The sequence below is a fragment of the Pseudorca crassidens genome, chromosome 3 (genome assembly GCF_039906515.1).
Source record: "Pseudorca crassidens isolate mPseCra1 chromosome 3, mPseCra1.hap1, whole genome shotgun sequence".
Taxonomy (NCBI): domain Eukaryota; kingdom Metazoa; phylum Chordata; class Mammalia; order Artiodactyla; family Delphinidae; genus Pseudorca; species Pseudorca crassidens.
The window spans coordinates 106818838-106837018 of record NC_090298.1 but is presented as its reverse complement, the minus strand read 5'-3'; the positions used below and the strand labels follow the sequence as shown (position 1 = coordinate 106837018).

The following is an 18181-nucleotide window of genomic DNA, read 5'->3' as shown; positions in this document are numbered from 1 at the left end:
TGCCTGCCGATGCAGGGGACACTGGTTCGTGCCCCAGTCCAGGAAGATCCCACATGCTGCGGAGTGGCTGGGCCCGTGAGCCATGGCCACTGGGCCTGCACATCCGGAGCCTGTGCTCCGCAACAGGAGAGGCTGCAACAGTGAGAGGCCCGGGTACTGGAAAAAAAAACCCTCATCTTTAAATTCATTGTTACTTTTTTTCATTGGGAATAAAATCATCTTTTGGAAAATTCTAGTTGGTAATAATTTGCTAAAGATTCTTGTATTTGCTGGTAAGCCTTACTGGAAGGGCAAAGATCAACCATTTCTGACCTTGACTTCCTATGTCTGTAGCATGAGTATCAGGAACACACAATTAAAGGAATAGGCAATGTGAAAAACAGCAAATAAACAGTAAAATAAATAATCTTGAAGGTATATTTTAAAATGTTAAATCAGTCTGCAATGTAGGAAAACCTTACTAACATACCACATTTACAGTAACAGCAGGATATACCCCAAGGGGAAACAGGTATAATGTTTTCAGGGTTTCTTATTTTATTCTTATTTCTAATGTTTTTGTGTGACAAGTATAATATAAAATTGTTAATATTTTAACATTATTAAAAAGTTTTATTTTAAAATAATCATGATCTAAATTGACTTTTACAATCAACGTTATATGATTTTTGTTAGTCAAAGGCCAATTATTTTTTAACGCCACAAAAATTACTCTAATTTTATAATGACATTCATGGAAAACATTACCATGTTCTGCATAAAAATAAAATCCTTCCATTTGTATTGGCTTACCAGTTTACATTTTTTCACATATATCTCATAACCAGATGGTGAGAATCAAAGGCCGAATTAGGAGAGGTAGGTATTTATATAAAGACAGGAACTATGGCTCAAAGAGAAAAGATCAGCAGTCATACAACAAGAGCTTGAAACTGAGCCTGTCTTTTGATTCCACAGCCAACACACTATCTGATGGCTTTCCACATAAAGCTAAATTTGTAGGGAAATTTAATAAATAAAGGATATATGTATTCTTAATGGAAATGACAGCAGGAAAGGTATAAGCAGATAGACAGAAAAAGATATGTATACTTTATATGTACCACTACCCACGAACTACGAATCATTAAGTATTAAAATCGGCACTTATAAAAAGTCTTTAATATATACGCAGTTCTAAAACTTTCCAAAACATTAATTCCCTCCTAATTCTACTGACATTTAGGTTGCTAATAGCTTTTTTTTTTTTATCTTACTCCCTCATATTTCTTTTTGTTTTTTCCTTCTGTCTTTATTTATTTATTTGGCTGCGTTGGGTCTTTGTTGCTGCGCTCAGGCTTTCTCTAGCTGCAGCGAGTGGGTGCAGTGCGTGGGCTTCTCGTTGCAGTGGATTCTCTTGTGGTGGAGGAAGACGGGCTCTAGGCACACAGGCTTCAGTAGTTGCAGCACGCAGGCTCAGTAGTTGTGGCACACCGGCCCTAGAGCGCACAGGTTTCAGGAGTTGTGGTGAGGAGGCTCAGTAGTTGTGGCTCACGGGCTCTAGAGCACAGGCTCACTAGTTGTGGTACACAGCCTTAGCTGTTCCATGGCATGTGGGATCTTACTGGACCAGGGAATGAACCTGTGTCCCCTGCATTGGCAGGCTGATCCTTAACCACTGCACCACCAGGGAAGTCCCCTTCATCATTTATTAGTTGGAATTCTTCTGGTTCCTGTCCCGGTCATTTGTGTACCTGATATTCTGAATGAAGTAGAATATAAGCCATGCTGAAGAAATAATCATCAAAATAATGAAGGATATTGACATGAAGACTAGAGAGCCACAGCTGAAGTTCTTTGGCAGCGTTCGAGTTCCAACCGCTATTGTCATTTGTAGAGATGTTTTTCTCCAGGTAACTCAAAATATCCTTACCCCTCAATTCTGTAATCATGACAGCAATAATATGTCAAGTGCCTGGATGAGTCATGGTGACTGGCTCCTCTTTGGATTTATTATTGTAGATAACCACAGCAACTGCATTGTGGAAAGCAGCCTGTGATATTTTCTCTTTAAAGGTGCAATTTCCCCTCTGCAGCAAGGAAATTCACTGTTTGATGTTAGGAGGGACAAAGAACCATGTTTGAGGATCACAGCTCAGATGATCAGCAAAGTTCTGAAGGCCAGAATCTTAAGTCAAGGTTGTTGGCAGGGCCATCTTCCCTCTGAAGGTCCTAGTGGAGAATCCTTGCTTGCCTCTTCCAGCTTCTGGTAGCTCCAGGCGACCTTGGCTTGTGGCTGCATCACTCCAACCTCTGCCTCTGTCTTCACATGGCCTTCTCCTCTGTCATCCCTCATATTTCTATATTTGTAGTTTCTAAGCAGAAAAGAAAGTTCTGGTGCCTTGCTGACTTTTCTAAATGCTTTCATATTTAGTGTGAGAATAGTAAACACATCTTTGATTTATTTAAGAAAAACTGGGTTTTAAAAGAGAGTTGATTTTCTCAACCATGTAATAATATGCTTTAAATATTTGGGGAAAAGAAAAAATTTTAAAATATCTTTAAACGACTAGGTCTTGGAGGTAAAATCAATTGTTTTGAGTGTTGTCGAGAAAACAATGGTAATGAAACTAAATCAGAACATCTTAATAACAACTAAAATTCACAATAGTTTTAAAACGGCATTCCTTAGAGGTTACTATGTGTGATGAAAAAGTTTCCACAGCTTAATGCTTTGAGAAACTACATCTTTCGCAAGATGTGAAATGGGGAAAACATAATGGTAAAACACTTGAAGTTATATAGAAACTAAGCAAATGAAAACACGATAAAAAGAACAAATGCTTTAAAAATATCCATTTTCAATTAGAAAAGAAAAGAATAAATGGTAATGCCCTGAATCAGGGACAAGGTAATGCCAATGCACTTAGCCTTTACCTGTCTTCAGACCCATTCAAAATATAACTGGTAAAACAAATAAACAACAAATTCAAGAGATTTAGGTTAAGTCAGCATCATTTAGTCTCCCCTACTGGAATTTTATTCTCTGGTACTGTTGCATTGTCTTTATCCTTACATCTTATCTAAATATAACAAGGAAACCTCTTAAAGCTTGAAAGAAATGATAGACTTTCTTTGGAGAAAATAAAGTAGGTGTCCTTTCATGTTGAAGTCTGAAAAAAATCTCACGTCACCAATTTCAACATTTTCATTTTTTTACCCTCAAAAAACACTTAGGGGTTCACTGCAGGACTGTCTAAACATTACTAGTGACAAATTTAGTACAATCCATATGGAATTTAATGAATAATATTTAATGAAAAATATTTAATAAATATTCATCAAACATTCAGGTGTTTAAAAATGTCTCTTTTCATGATGGGAGTTGAGCATAATCCGTTTTGTCGAAGTTTTAATATATTTTCACTACAGTATACAGAATCATAAGTATACTTTCCGGCTCCCAATAAATATCTTAGATTTTAAGAAAATAGAATAAAGAAACAGGATATAATTAATAGAAAACATATATACAAATATATACTAAAGAATATAAGCTATGCCTTGAGTGTCAAAACGTGGGTGTTCCACATTGAGAGCTATAGACAAACTATATAGTGTAAATGATAAACTATAATGTTAACTTGAAAAACAGGCATCATACTTATGCATTATAACATAGGTCTTTGCTAATTAGGTCCCATCCCTTGCACTCTTTGGGCTCCAGATTCTTGCATCCAACTGCCTATTTTACTTCTTACCCTGGATGTCTAATTAACACACCAAACTTAACAGGTCCAAAAGAAATTTAATTTTCATTCCCCAAATCTCAGTTTTCCTTATCTCAGCAAATGGTTTGCAATTTGCCTAGACATTTGAACCAGAAACCTGGGATGCATCCTTGATTCTATCCATTTCTTCACTCTTCACTCCCTATTCTTGAACTAACAAGTCTTGTTATCTTTCCTTCAAAATAGATCCCAAATTGGTATAGTATTTTCCAGTTTGCCTTCATCTTTTTCCAAATATTCTGATGGGAACAAAATCAAATTTCTCCTCCAGGGTCTACTGAGCCCCATAAGATCTGGTCTATGGATGACCCAGCTCCTTCTCTTTAAACACTCAGGCTATGTCCTCTGTGGGCTGCTCCGTTTTCAGTTTATTCCATCCAGACTGCAGTCCCCCAGCTTTTCCACGGCTGGATCCCACCTGTCATAACGATTCCTCAGCTCACAGGTCACCATGTCAATGAAGTCTTCCCTGACCATTCAATCTATTATAATTAGCAATGCCCCACTCTCGCCACTCATTGGTCTCCATCACCTCAGCTGGTTTTGTTTCTTCATAATATTTATCATTATCTGTAATCACTTTTCTTCATGTGTTTGCTGGCTTATTTTCTCTCTCCTCAAACCAGAGTGTAAGTTACATGAGAAAAGGGGTCTTGATTGTCTTCTGTGCCCCTTTCAACTCAAACCTACATTACTTGCATGAATGAATGAGTGACATGATCCTATTCCTAGGTAAATCCCTAGGTACGGCAGAGCTATTTAAATAAGATAAACTGTGCAGCAAGAGTCCCCCAGAGGATCACTGATGTCTAGAGTTCCACCACATTCCTCACCGATTGATATTAAATGCAGCATTAATATTAAGAAAATATAGAGCTAGACCCAATCATAAAATGTAGGATGGTCTTCAGTAATGTAGAAAATATAGAAGATTGGAAAGTGGGGAAAGAGCTGCCTTCCTAGTCTCAGGGGAAGAGGATAATTACCCCAACACTCCATGACTAAGAGAAGCCAGTACCTCAGCTTTTTTTTTTTTAAGGACAGTGTGGCTGCCAGCAGTTTGAGGCACATCCAGTGTTTATGCGAAAGGAAATTTTGTAACTGGAGTTTTTAAAAAGAGAAAAAAGATGGGGTTGGGTGGGGGTGCTAAGTGCTTCCAGCCAGGGAAAACCAACCCTAGGATGTTTTTATACAGCTATATACAAACACTCAACTCAGACTGTGGCTTCTTCCTGCAGGTAAATGTCCTTTGGAATATATTACTTACCTGAGATTGACAACAACTCTGGATATACTTAGGGAATATGTGGTTTCGCTTTCTTTTAAAGATTTATATTAAATATCTATGGGGCTTCAAACCACGACTCATGAGACACGCAATTTAATTTCTCTGAGGATGTGGACCATGTCACTTGTTCACTCTGTGGCCCTACTTGAACCCCCTGCTATGTTGGCTGCACAGCAGACACTGACACTTCCTTTCAGGGGAAGTTCACTGAAAGGAATGAACACTGGACAGCAAGAAAGCAAGATCTCCTTGAAGGGATAAGATGTCATAACAAAATGACTTTCTCCCTTTCCCAATCTTTAATGCCAAGAACTGTTTGTACTCTTTCTGTGAGAAATCAACAAGGACGATTAGGTAATACAACGTATCTCTGCTAAAAAAAATCATTCAGTTTTCCTTTGGCAAATCTATATTTATTTCTCTCTCTCCTCCTCAACTTGTCTTCAGGTAAGTGGTTAGAGATTATTACACAAACACTAGTCTTTCCTCAAAGAACTTTAATTAAGAGTTAGAATACTTAATAACTAAAAGCAACCAGGAGTTCTGCTTTCAATTCTCAGTTCTCTCAAATTCTCTGCAGCTATAGTATTTCCCCCAAATCAGTGCATTACAAATTCAGAGAGGTGAAAAGACTATTTCATTTCATTTAAAAATGTCAAAGGAAAACACCTTGAAAAAAGACTTGTAGCAAATATGACAAACTGTTAATTCCTTTTTTATATGAAATGAGAGCTCAAATGAATAAGATAAAACATTATGTGCCAAAGAGATAAATGAGTAAAAGACTCAGAAGAGGTATTTTAAAAGGGAAATACAGCTAGAAAACTATCCCACCTTGCCAGTAATCTTAACAAAGAAATTAAAAATGTTTGTTTCTAGTCTATAAAATTATAAATAAAATTAGAAATCTTTTCCTCGTTTTTTTTTTTTTTAAATAGGACATTCTTTGTTCAAACAGAATATCACTACGAAGCCCAAGCAAGTTGGGTTTCATCAACCGTATTTGACAGGGTGGGCCATGGAAACTGGCCTATTCTCCCTGTTCTCCATCCTACAGGGACTTTTGAGGAAGCTTAAAAAGCATAACGTGTTTTAGGTGTTACCCACGTAAGTAAAATGTAAGCGTTATTGACTGACAACAACAACAACAAAAACAACTAGTGTCGGGCTTCCCTGGTGGCGCAGTGGTTGAGAGTCCGCCTGCCGATGCAGGGGACACGGGTTCGTGCCCTGGTCCGGGAAGATCCCACACGCCGCGGAGCGTCTGGGCCCGTGAGCCATGGCCGCTGAGCCTGCGCGTCCGGAGCCTGTGCTCCGCAACGGGAGATGCCACAACAGTGAAAGGCCCGCGTACGGCAAAACAAACAAACAAACAAACAAAAACAACTAGTGTCTAGTTTTCCATGAAGGACACTGGAAGACCACTATTTTTAATACCACTCAGTATCGATAAGAGACTGTGCAGTGAGCATACTCCCACATTGTTGATGAGATTCTAAATCACATCCACCACTCTGAACAGCAGTCTGGAAATATGCCATAAAAAAATCACCAAAATACCCATGCCCTTTGACTACCTTCACTTCTGAGGCCCTACATGAAGCTACTAAGTACAGCATCGTTTAAGGTGGTAAAACTTCAGAAAAAAATTAATGCATGAATCCAACCACTCAATAGATACTTACAGAGCAAATGATCTTGCAAAAGTTAATGTTGCTAATAAAGGATGAGAGGAAATAAGAATGGCTGGGGGCATGGTCTAGAAAAGCCATGAAGAAGTTCATTAGGTAGTGCTTACTATGTCCTATACTGAAGGAGGCTTTCATTTTACTGGAGGGCATTAATTCCTTAAATTACATAGTCCAGATATCATATCATCAAAGAATACAATGAAAACTATAAGAGAAAATATGTAGCTTGTGGTATTATAATTATTCTACTGGGAATCCTCAGGTAAGACCACAACTCTGATATTGGCAAAATCTCCTGGAGGAAAATAAAGGTCAAAAAGCTAAAACACTTTTCTGGGACTCCTTGTCTTAGCTAAGGATGTGGGGAATCTTTAGCTATTTGAAGTACTCCTGACCAAAGAAAGAGGAAGGATGGCTTCTCCCACAAGGAGGCAGGTCAGGAGTTAGATGGAAGGTCTCTCCATGGCAAACTCCAAGCTTAAATTTACAGGCATTTTGTAAATAAGATTATCCAGTTTCAGATTCTTCTCTGTGTTATCTCTCCTGTGTAATTCCATATCTTTAATAAAGTCTTATTTAAATGCCTCCAGCCTTGTCTCAGTTGTGCTGTGGGTAAAGAAAGGCAACCTCTGTCACCATCCTTCAAGGGCGGCTGGTTTTGATTTGATTACAGGCTGAGAAACTTCCTTGTAGCCTCAAGAATGCTTAGACAATCAGACAGTGAAAAAATAAGCATCTCAAAATACAAATGAGACCAGGAAAAGGACAACAACTTCTGAGGGCAAAAAAGCAAACGAACTAATAAAGACAAGCTTTAGGCTAATGCAACTGTCTCTGCGGGTCTATTTTCAGAAGGGGGCAATTTATCAAAAGTTCATGGAAATGATTGCTTGAGGTGGCGGGGAGACAAGTGCAAATCAAAGCAAAGTTTCTTTTTAAGTTTACAGCAAAACCAAACAAAAAGATATTCTGATGTAATCACTTATTCAAAAGAAAACAAATAGAAAAACAAGTATAATCATTGTTATTAGTTTTTGTGTGTTATTTAAAGACCAACATTTTAAAAGATGATCTAATTCAACCCTTGGAATAACTGCTTTCTGTAAACACAAAAAAATTTCATAATCAGATGCATGCTATGTTTACAGAAATTTTAATCTGTCTAAACATGAAGTGGACTGGATTGCGAGTCTGTCTTCTCCTGCCTCAATATAAAACACATTAGTACATTCCTGATATCCTCCTTTTATTTTCTCTGACTTGTTTTATACTCATTTTATCTTGGGGTTTTGCATACATCTTTGTAAGTCACTTAAACTATGTTCTGGAAGAAAATGGAGTATAAGCAAACAAAAACTATTTTCTCTCAATTATTTTCTTTTTCTTTCTGAAGTTACATTTTCTCTCTGACAACGATTACTCTTACCTTAGGTTGTTTGCAAAGGTAGCGACAAAGTTCTCCAATGTACTGAAACACAGTCACATTATACTTTTTGCAGTCGTTCCAAAATTGGCTTGCTGAAAATTTCTTCTTTAACACACAAGTAGCACCTACAAGAAAAGGTATAAAAAGGCAAAAGGGAAAAAAATTCAAGGGCAGAATTAACGTAAAACACAAATGATGTTGCTCTGTCTAGAACACTTTTGCTCACTTTCAAGGCTTTTATAATCCATCAGTGGCCATTTATATCAAGCTCATTTGAAAACATTAATCTTACAGTCCAATAAGTCTTTAAAAAATATTCATCTTGTAATTTTATATTCTGACTGTAGATACACTTTTTGCAATATATGGGATGAAAGAAGCAGTCAAAATATGTAGGAGAATTACAAGTATTAGAGCATGAATATAGATAAGGTCATCCTTCTTCACAGAAACCAAGAATATTCACTTGCTTTCAACGTTGAATATATACATAGTATTCATTTTTAAAAACTTTTAAGCAGTCTCAATATAGTTTGAGATTGAGAGCTGGTAAGGTAGAGTTAGTATGAAAGCACCAACAAAAAAGGTTCATTGATGACTGCTAATTGTAACATCCTAATTTTAATAACAATGTAAGTCATATGAATATGTTCCAAGGAAAATACTAATGTCTTGACTCTCGTCTTTATTTATTGTGGACATTGATCATATTTGAAATATACTATTCTATAAGATTACTTTATAGTATTTTAGACAAACATAAATAATGGTGAATTATCTCTGTATATTATTTCTGGGCTAACTAGTAACAGACACATAATCTCAGCATGGTTATGAATGGAATCTACTGAGTCACCAGCTCTACCAACTGACTCTTGGGTATCTGGGGTACACTGTTTGCAAAGATAGCCTCAACAATTTCTCCTACGCCCTTACCTTTGCAGTGTGAATTTGCCACCCTTCCCTTCAAGAAGTGGGGTCTCTTTCCCAATTCTTCAAATCTTGAATTTAAACTGGCTTTTGACTTGCTTTGATCAACAAAGTGCAGGTGAAATGATCCATGTTACTTCCGAGGAGGCTAAGACTTAAGAGCTACACAGCTTCTGAGTTCACCCTCTGGGAAGGCTCCTACCACCATTTAAGGGCAGGGGCGGCAACCACTCAAGGGTGAGCAACCACATGGAGAGGGAAGCCCTGTCTACAGCCAGATCCAACCACAAGGCCAAATTACTGCTCTTGCCACTTCAGGCATATGCTGAAGTATGTGATGAAATTGTGTCCTTTTAATAAATTTTTTTTTATAATTGTATAACATGCACACGATCACTCTGAATTCTACTGATAGAGTTTTGCACTTTAATGAAGGCAAGTTCCAATCATTAGGCATTTTGAGAACTTATGAAACAGAAAATAAAAGCTTACCTAACTCAATACATCCACCAATTCCCAGGAGAGATCCTGCGCTATGATACAGAGGAAGGGATATATAAATGATGTCATTGGAAGTACAACCAAAAGCCCATAATCCAGCAGAACTCTTCATAGCCTGCAGCTGACAAATCACAGCTGCTTTTGGGAGACCTAGAAGAAAAGAAAGAAAGAAAGAAAGAATAGAATAGATACTATGCTGGTATCAACTACAACAGCAGTTGAGACAAAAATACATCAAAATGGTCTATATCCTTGGTAAAAGGGGCCATACAAATGTCAGCTACAACTGTAATTAATCTCTAGAATCTTAGATCTACCCAGAAGGATTAAAACTATAAAATTACATAGAGTCTGAGATCTTGTAAGGTTCAAAGAGCCATATCTGCTATAAAGATGCCAAAAATATATCATTCTTTCTCTGGTTCAACATATTTACCGAATAAAGCCCAAGTTGTCATGGGTTTTTGGTGACAGCACATGTAGCTATGAACCCCAGTCTACGGTGACTTCCAGACACTCACCAGGGTGAGCCTCAAGTCCGCCTTGCTGCTGCACCTGCTTTGATATTTTCTGACAGGCTTTGTGCTCCATTTCCATTAACTGGAAGATCTCATACACAAAATTGGCATGATCTTGCCTACCATCCTAACCAAAATTCATTTATTACATTTTTTCAAAAGAAGTTTCTGTGGCTTTTCCTGATAGGTTGGCATCTCACACCCTAAAAGAGTTTATTGTCATCCACATGTACTGGGAATCCCTCCAAAATTTCTTCTCAAAGCCATGTATAAAGATTTTGAGTGAGACTAGCATCCTTGATTCTTGATAATGCAATGCCTTTCTCTTCTTCATTGAGAGAATCAAATATTTATGCATTTTCTGCTTCCGAGAAGTTCCCACCTACTGTTCTTCAGTCACCATATTCCCTACTTTCCATATTGTTCCTGACCTCATGGCAACCCAGCCTTAAAAATAACTTTTCAGTTGGAGGTATGTCGAAAAAAGAAGGATGCTTTATCTAGTTATTTTCCACCTGTGTGCTTAATGTCACTCCTGTAAAGCACTTTAGTGAGCGAATTAGTCATGTTTTCGTTCCTAATTTGGTTAGCTTTAAGTGAATAATGATCTCATTAATTTATTATTAAACGATTCAAGGTACTCAGACTTTTTGATAAATGAGACAACAGATAGGAGCTTATCCAACAAATGAAAGTGATCAAAGGTTCATGGAGTTTAAAGTTTTAAAGACGGAAAGAAGAACCAACAGAATAAATGAAGTGTGTTAAAACTGCAAGTTAGAGTCCCTTCTTGGAAGAGTTAGAAAGCATATTAACATATTAAAGCTTTCGACAAGCCCAACAGTACAGAAATGTTACTATTTTTTCAATGATGTTCCTCAAGCTCATGTGGTCATAAAGCCCCTTTACAACTTTTATTTCCCTTCTTTGTAGACATGAAGGGACATGCTGTGCCACATGCTTGGAGAAATGCTACCTTAGATGGTCTCTGAAGTCCTTTGTTCTTCTAACCTTCTATGAATCCCTAGCATTGAAACTCCCCACATGTCCGCAGATGTGAGGAGACCACTGGGATAAGGTCCAGGCATAAAGGTGGGAGTGAGGCTGTGTCCAGTGAATTGGGGATTAGCAGGAAGAAGGAGGAACAGATGCTATCAAGAGAAAACCAATTTAGGGGCAGGGATGAAAAAATCTGGGGAATTCGGGGATAATTTTGGAAAAAGGAAAGAATCCATAGGATTAAGGAGAAGGAGGGACAAAAGTAAATAGAGACATAGATGGTGATAGCAACTGGCCCCAGGCGCAGCGTGGAAGGCAGTTCTGTCTTTTTCCCCCTCCCACTACTTACCGGAGTGGCTGAAGGCAAGGCTGCTCTGACCAGGCTTAAATAGCCTTTCCTAGAGATCTTCAGGCACCTAACCAATTTCAGTGAGCAACAACAGAACCAGAAGCTGGCAGACTGAACACATACATAGGCCAAAAGAATGGAATTGGAGATGACAGCAACACAATTTTAGAAAGGTAGATGGGGACTTCCCTGGTGGTCCCGTGGGTAAGACTCTGCACTCCCAATGCAGGGGGTCCAGGTTCGTCGGGGAACTAGATCCCACATGCATACCGCAACTAAGAATTCACATGCCACAACGAAGACCCGGCGCAGGGAGGGAGGGAGGGAGGGAGGGAGGGAGAGAGGGAGGAAGGAAGGAAGGAAGGAAGGAAGGAAGGAAAAAAAGAAAGGCAGATGGACAACTGGTGACTGACACAGCAGACCCAAGAAGATGAAACCGAAGCTGAAGCCTTGAAGAAAGTTGGTTTGCTCCCACAGAACCCCAGCGAGGCTCAGAAACTTGATGACCAGGTACCCCCCCAGGTGGAATATCAATATGGAACTATAAAGAGGGAGCTAAGTGGGAGTTATGTTTAAGAAGCAATTCCATCAGAGTCATAGATAAGGGAATCACCCCTTGTTCATCAAGATCTCACAGAATCTCCCAGGTCAAAGACATGTGAATGGTATAAAAACTGACCTCAATCCTTTCCTTACTCAGAGACATTCTAAGTCTGTTCCTGGGTCCATGGATATAATATTTTGGTGAGCTTGGGCAAACAGAACTTCATAGTAGTAAAATGATTAGGAAAGATTCAATATAATCCAAAATGCTCCCTTATAACCTGCCTGAAAGGGCCTATGAGCAAACTCTACTGCCGTCATCTAACTTTTCCAAGTCTCATTTCTTTACATCACTTCGTAACTTGCACCAACACCTTCATCGTTATCAACATTATAAGATTTTTATGTGAGAATCAAGTGATTTTTATGATAATAGGTGACATACTAATATTAATTCTCATGTTCATTACAATTATCATCACTTAATTCAGCTCTGGGTTTTGAGTTGCAAAACATCAGCTTATATTAGAGAGAGAGAACAAGAGAGATGCTTTTAATAAAAAATGTCAATGAAGCCTCTAACAAGGCTCAACGTGAGACAGGCTGGGAGCTGGCGCCTGGGATCCTTTATTGGAGTGGCTTCACCTTGAGCAACAGAATACAAAGAAACTATAAGGGACTAAAAATAACTGCACGCATGCACAGTTGAGGCAATTATGAACAATAAAATACAAAAAGGCCACAGCTCAACTGCTATTTCCGAGGTGCCCAGAGCAAAAGCAGGGCACTGCACGTGATCCCTGCACAAAGTACCACCCAGGGGGTGGGCAGAACACCTAAGCCACCCTCCAGCCCAACCCACCAATCCACCCCCACCCTCACCCCATTTAAGGAACCAGTCCCTCCTCAGGGAGTAAGGGCACCTGTTACTTGTTTTCACTTCCTCATGTGCAGCACAAGTCCCGATAAAGCCTAGCATGAATCCCTCATCTGACCTCTTATCAATTTCTATTGAGCAGAACTTAATTTCTATTGATTAAAGAGTCCAAGGGCCCTAGTCAGTAAAAAGTATGATTTTGTTACATTCTTTGATAGCTTTGTATTTCTAAAGCATGACATCTACTATATGCCTAATTCTGTATGTTGCTCTGCTCTGATCTCTACAAGACCCCATGTTGCTCAGAACTTCAAGCTAACAGGAGATGCTATCTGTATAACTTTCCCTGTATAAGATCATTCACAATCCAAATTTGGAAGAATGTCAATAAATGCTTTTGATATTTTAAAATGCAAAAAATAAAATAAAATTACAGCCCCAGACTGCTTCCTCCACACTGCTATAAGATCTGATGTGTATTCTCTGGAGAAAGATGAGCCTCTGGAAACACCAGGAAGAAGAGAGGTTGAACAAGTAGGGAGAATAAAAGAAAGTCTGCATCCTTCTTCAGCTCCCTTTTCACACTTGACTAGTTTTCCCTTCAAGATTTTTATCTGAGGAATCTAAGGCACCCAGAAGTAAAAACTGACAGTCACGAATCTCCCAACAAAATGTCGTGAGCAATGAAACTAACCAGCCCACAATCCCACTCAATCACACAGAGCTTCTAGTTAGGATTTGGTTTGTTTTTGTGGGTGTGTGTTTTGGTGGCTGCATTTTAAATATGCACAGCCAAAGGTCACCAGATATTTGAGAAAATCCTCTAGGGTAAAGGACAGAGAGCAACATAAAACAAAAGATAAAAGGATGACAGAGAAAATAGAGACAAGGTAGAGAGGAGAAATTTTCAAAAAATATTAATATTCTGAGAGATATGAGACAATGAAGTATCAATAATACAAAAATAACATGCTACAAAATGAGAAATAGTAAGAGAACACAAGGGTTAAAAGATAAATCTCTCAAAAAGTAAATCAAGGGGTCCCATCAGTGAAAAACAGATTTTTTTTTTGGCTGACTGCTAAAAGCTAAATTATAGAAAGTCATCTCTTGTCGAAAGGTTTACACCTTCCCATCTTGATTTTAAAAGCATGTCAAACAATCCACATCAGATGCCATAAACGTGAACAGCAAGAGGAAATGGTACAATCTTAGTGAATGGGAATTGGAATCAAAAGGGTTTGCTGTCCTTCCTAGAATGCTCTAAAATGTCAAGGCAGTTGCTTGTGTTTAACTGTGAACAAATAAAAATTTATTGTTTTGCACTTAAAAAAAAGTCAATCAAAAGGTAAGAGAAGGAAAATAGGATATAAAAGATTAGAAAATTAATAACTAAGTGCAAGGAGGCCAATCTTTAAAAAGTTAGAGTTCCAAAGATAAAAGAACAAACAAGCAAACAAATATAATAGAAGGAGGGAATGGGCAGAAAGAATAGAAATAAAGAAGGAAAAAGAAGAATATGTAGACACCTTTAAAAAAAAATTTTCAAGTACCTAGACTTGCAAGACATGAGTTTCTAGATTTAAAAGGCTTACAAATTTACCAGCAAAATGGATAAGTAAGACTGGTTCCAGTACAAATAATCATGATATCATAGACTACTGAAGGCTAATAAAAGATTCTAAAAATCCCCAAAAAGAAAGAAAGAAAAACAATACCAGGTTGCAAGTAAAGGATTAGAAATCAGAAAGCAAAAGACTTCTCAATATGTGTACTGGAAGACAGAAGATAAAAAAGCAATGCCTTCAAGCCCCTGCATCAACATCATTTCTAATCTAGAATTCTATACAAACCAGTGTAAGGGTAGAAAAAGACACTTTCAGGCATATAAGGACTTAAAACATACCTGCTAAATACTCTTTATCAAGCAGCTAATGAAAGCAGTGCAGTGATAAAATGAAAAGCAAACTAAGGAAATGAATTTAGAATCTAAGAATCAGGGGATCAGAAAAAAAGAAAAGAGTTGAAGGGAATTCTCAGGGTGATGGTGAGGAATGAACCCAGGACAGTAAGAGAGCAACATGTCAAGACTGGAATCATAGGGAGGAAAGCTCTGGGAAGGCTGCAGCCAAGACGTGGGCTTGACAGAATACAGACTAGCTTTGCAACATCTAAAGGTGAGTTACTTTTTAATAAAGGGATGGGTACGAACCATTTATAGGTGTATAGAAAACTAAGCAAGCAAACAAACAAAACCAAATGATTAATCCAAGGTTGGGGAGAGTTTTACATGAAAGGAAATAAATATAATTTTGTTATACTATAGAGCTCAGCAAGAAATAGTACTTACTAAGTTATGATACTGATACCAATCAAACAAAAATTTATGATGAAACAATATTAGGGTGATATTGGGGAGAGAAAGTATCTGCACCAGAGAGAAAGAAATGAGTGGAGGGAGAGAGTGGTAAAGAAAGAAGATAAAATCCTCATCTTCCATTGTGGAAAAGCAGTACATACTTTTTAGTAGGTACCTATTAAGTATCCAGTAAAATACTATTCATAAATCTATTTAGATAAATGGAGGTGATTACAGAAGGAAAGATCTAAAAAATACTGAATGTAATTGGTTTCAGGATGGAGAAATAGAGGGGTAAGCAGGATACTTTTCTCTAAAATTTTTAAAACTATTAGAATTTTTCATCTCTGTGTTGTATAACTTTAATACAAATAAATATCAAACAGAAAAAATTAATAGCACTTTTGCTTTCAGCCTGTTGTGCAAATGTATCAAACACTCTGGTTTTAATCTTCAAGAACAAAAGATGTTAATAGTCTGCTCCACACTATTCTCTTTTGGGGTGGGGAGGGGGGTCGGAGGGAGCAGGGAGAGGTAAAGATTGTTTTGAAGACCAGAGTCACTTTCTATTTTTACAAGAAAACACAATAAAAACAAATTTGTCAAGTACCTTCCGTTGGAAGTTTTCAAAGCATATAATTTCCAAAATTTTATTGTCTCTTTCAAAGTCCAAAGTCAGTCTGAATTTATGCTGGCGACTTGATACATATTAGCATTTCCTAGTTCATTTATCAAAGCTGCTGCAAACAAAGTCAAAAAGAAAACCATAGTCTACTCTCCAGTATAGAGGAGATCATTGTTAGCCTCCAAATAGGAAAAAGGAAAAGAAAAAAGTAAGAAAATTTTACTAATGCAACAGTAGTTTTGCTTACAATACTACCTGTGCATAAGAAATTAGTACCAATATTTTTAATATGCCTCTAATTCAAACTCCCAGTCATCTTCAAATTAATTACAAAAGCTTACTTAGACTACCAAAGATATCATTCAATTTTTCTTAAGAATCAATTAAGTTTAACATTTCTTTCGAATTCTCAGGTAGTTTCACATTCTTTGTGTGTGTGTGTGTTGTTGTTTACCTAAAAAAGGGAAAGTTTAGTGACTTGATTCTATTTTGTATCCTTCCTCAAACCTGCAACGCCTTCAAGATTTCCTGTTTCTCACATGTTCCAATCAACTTATGCAAAACGAGGAGAGCCAGCTACAGGTGCTTAAATTGCAGCTACGCTTGGACTGTGCTTAGGATTTAACATTTTATACAAGAATTAAGAAAATGGTTTTAAAGTAGACTAATGGATTTTTTAATGCAGCAGGATAATTAGAAACTATTTAAACTAATCTTTTCATTTTATATATTAGGCAACTAAGGGAAGCTAGCAAAGATCCTGCCAAAGAAGCTGGCCAAATTCCACACTCTGAGCAACCGGGTTGGGTCAAGTCTTCACACCTTCCTGTGCCATTTGTACTACCAAACTTGAAGAAAATCTTTCCACATGAGACAATGGCCAAGTGAACATGGTGACTTGTCAAGTTAAAGTTAAAACAATTACCTTTTTCATCCAAGTTTGGGAGTTCAAAGATCCAAGAACCCCAGGCCTTCTTGGATGCATGCTTGCTGAGATGTCTGGTGACTATGAAACCGAGCCCCCCTAAAACCAAGTTCTCTTACCAACTTTATGATTAATCTCTCTACATCCAAAGCTTCATTCCCTTTCTTGTCCCCTCTGACCTCAATTCTGGGCTAACTGAACAATAATCAACCAGAGTCAGATGACTAAAATTGCTCTTGCGGATAACATTGTTAATGTACTAAAGGAGCTATTATAGATATCATTAATGTGTTGTTTCTCCAGGGTGAGATGAGCTCACAGACCCTCAAGCCATGAACCACCTGGTCAGAGAGTTGTAAACCAGAGACAGCCTGACTCCCCGGAAACTGTCACAGAAATGTCACAAGCTGATGATTAACCCTAGCTTCTTTGTTCTTCCCCTTTAAGAAACCCCTAACTCAAAGATCAAGTTGGAGTGGATCTGAGGCTGGGCACCCTGCAATAAATCCTTACTGGGCTGCAGACTCCCACTGTCAGAGTTTGGCTTTCTGTGTCAAGGGCACATGAGTTCTTTGCTCAGCTACAACTACAAATGGCAGAGATTTGCCTGAAACTGCTGCTTTGCAAATACGCTGCATTCTTCTTAAGTTTCAAGAACAGATGGATCTTACCTGTTGTTCCAGAAGTGAAAATATAAAGATAAGGAGTCTTGAGGTTTGAGGCAGCATGGTGGCTATGTGGCACCTGACTGTCAGATGCTGTGCTCAGTTTTTCTTTGAGTGAAATTATGCCTTGTGGAACAGACTCTTTCATTGCCCAAACACTGATATCTGCTGGGAGGCTCGGAAGGATCTCTTCTATAGTTTCAAGCAAATCTGAAAGCCAAAGGGTTAGGAGTAAGTAAATAAGACATAAATCTCAAAGCACTCACCTTGTGTGTTCTTTTGCATGTTGGAACAGGGATGATATGTAAATACAACGCTTACTTCCTTTTCATGTTGGATAAGTAACATCCCAGCCATTTCATGAGTATGTTTCAACATGACCAGCAGAAAGGAAAATCTAGTTATTACCTGATTTAATCAATGCAAATAGCCCAATTCAAATTGAACTTTGGAGATTCCATTATCCGGATTGTGTTTTTTTCCCAATTTTTAAATAAAACTCTATTTTCGTACTTTGCTTTACATTTAAATTCAGGACACTGCACTAAACATTCTCCTTGAAATACAACTCAGTAGCTCATTATTCCAAAAAGCCATCTGTCTGTCACTGTTTAGTTCTACTATAATGTAATGATCCAGGAGAAACACCTGACTGGATTCACAAGATTATGGCTTAGAGACCATTTCAGAGTGAAAAGTTAAATGAGGAGATTCA

The 18181-nt window shown here is 37.9% G+C and overlaps 1 protein-coding gene across 5 annotated transcripts in view; it reads right to left on the bottom strand.

Moving 5' to 3' along the window:
- SLC27A6 (solute carrier family 27 member 6) overlaps positions 1-18181 on the bottom strand; it is a 64222-nt gene that overhangs the window by 35051 nt on the left and 10990 nt on the right. For 4 of the 5 annotated variants that reach the window (XM_067731636.1, XM_067731633.1, XM_067731634.1 and 1 more), the window contains exons 2-4: positions 17473-17676; positions 9598-9756; positions 8176-8300 (exon numbers count right to left, since the gene is read on the bottom strand). In XM_067731636.1, the coding sequence (XP_067587737.1) occupies positions 8176-8300; positions 9598-9756; positions 17473-17676 (488 nt within the window). The remainder of the gene's footprint in view (positions 1-8175; positions 8301-9597; positions 9757-17472; positions 17677-18181) is intronic. The other variant, XM_067731635.1, reaches the window with a different exon arrangement.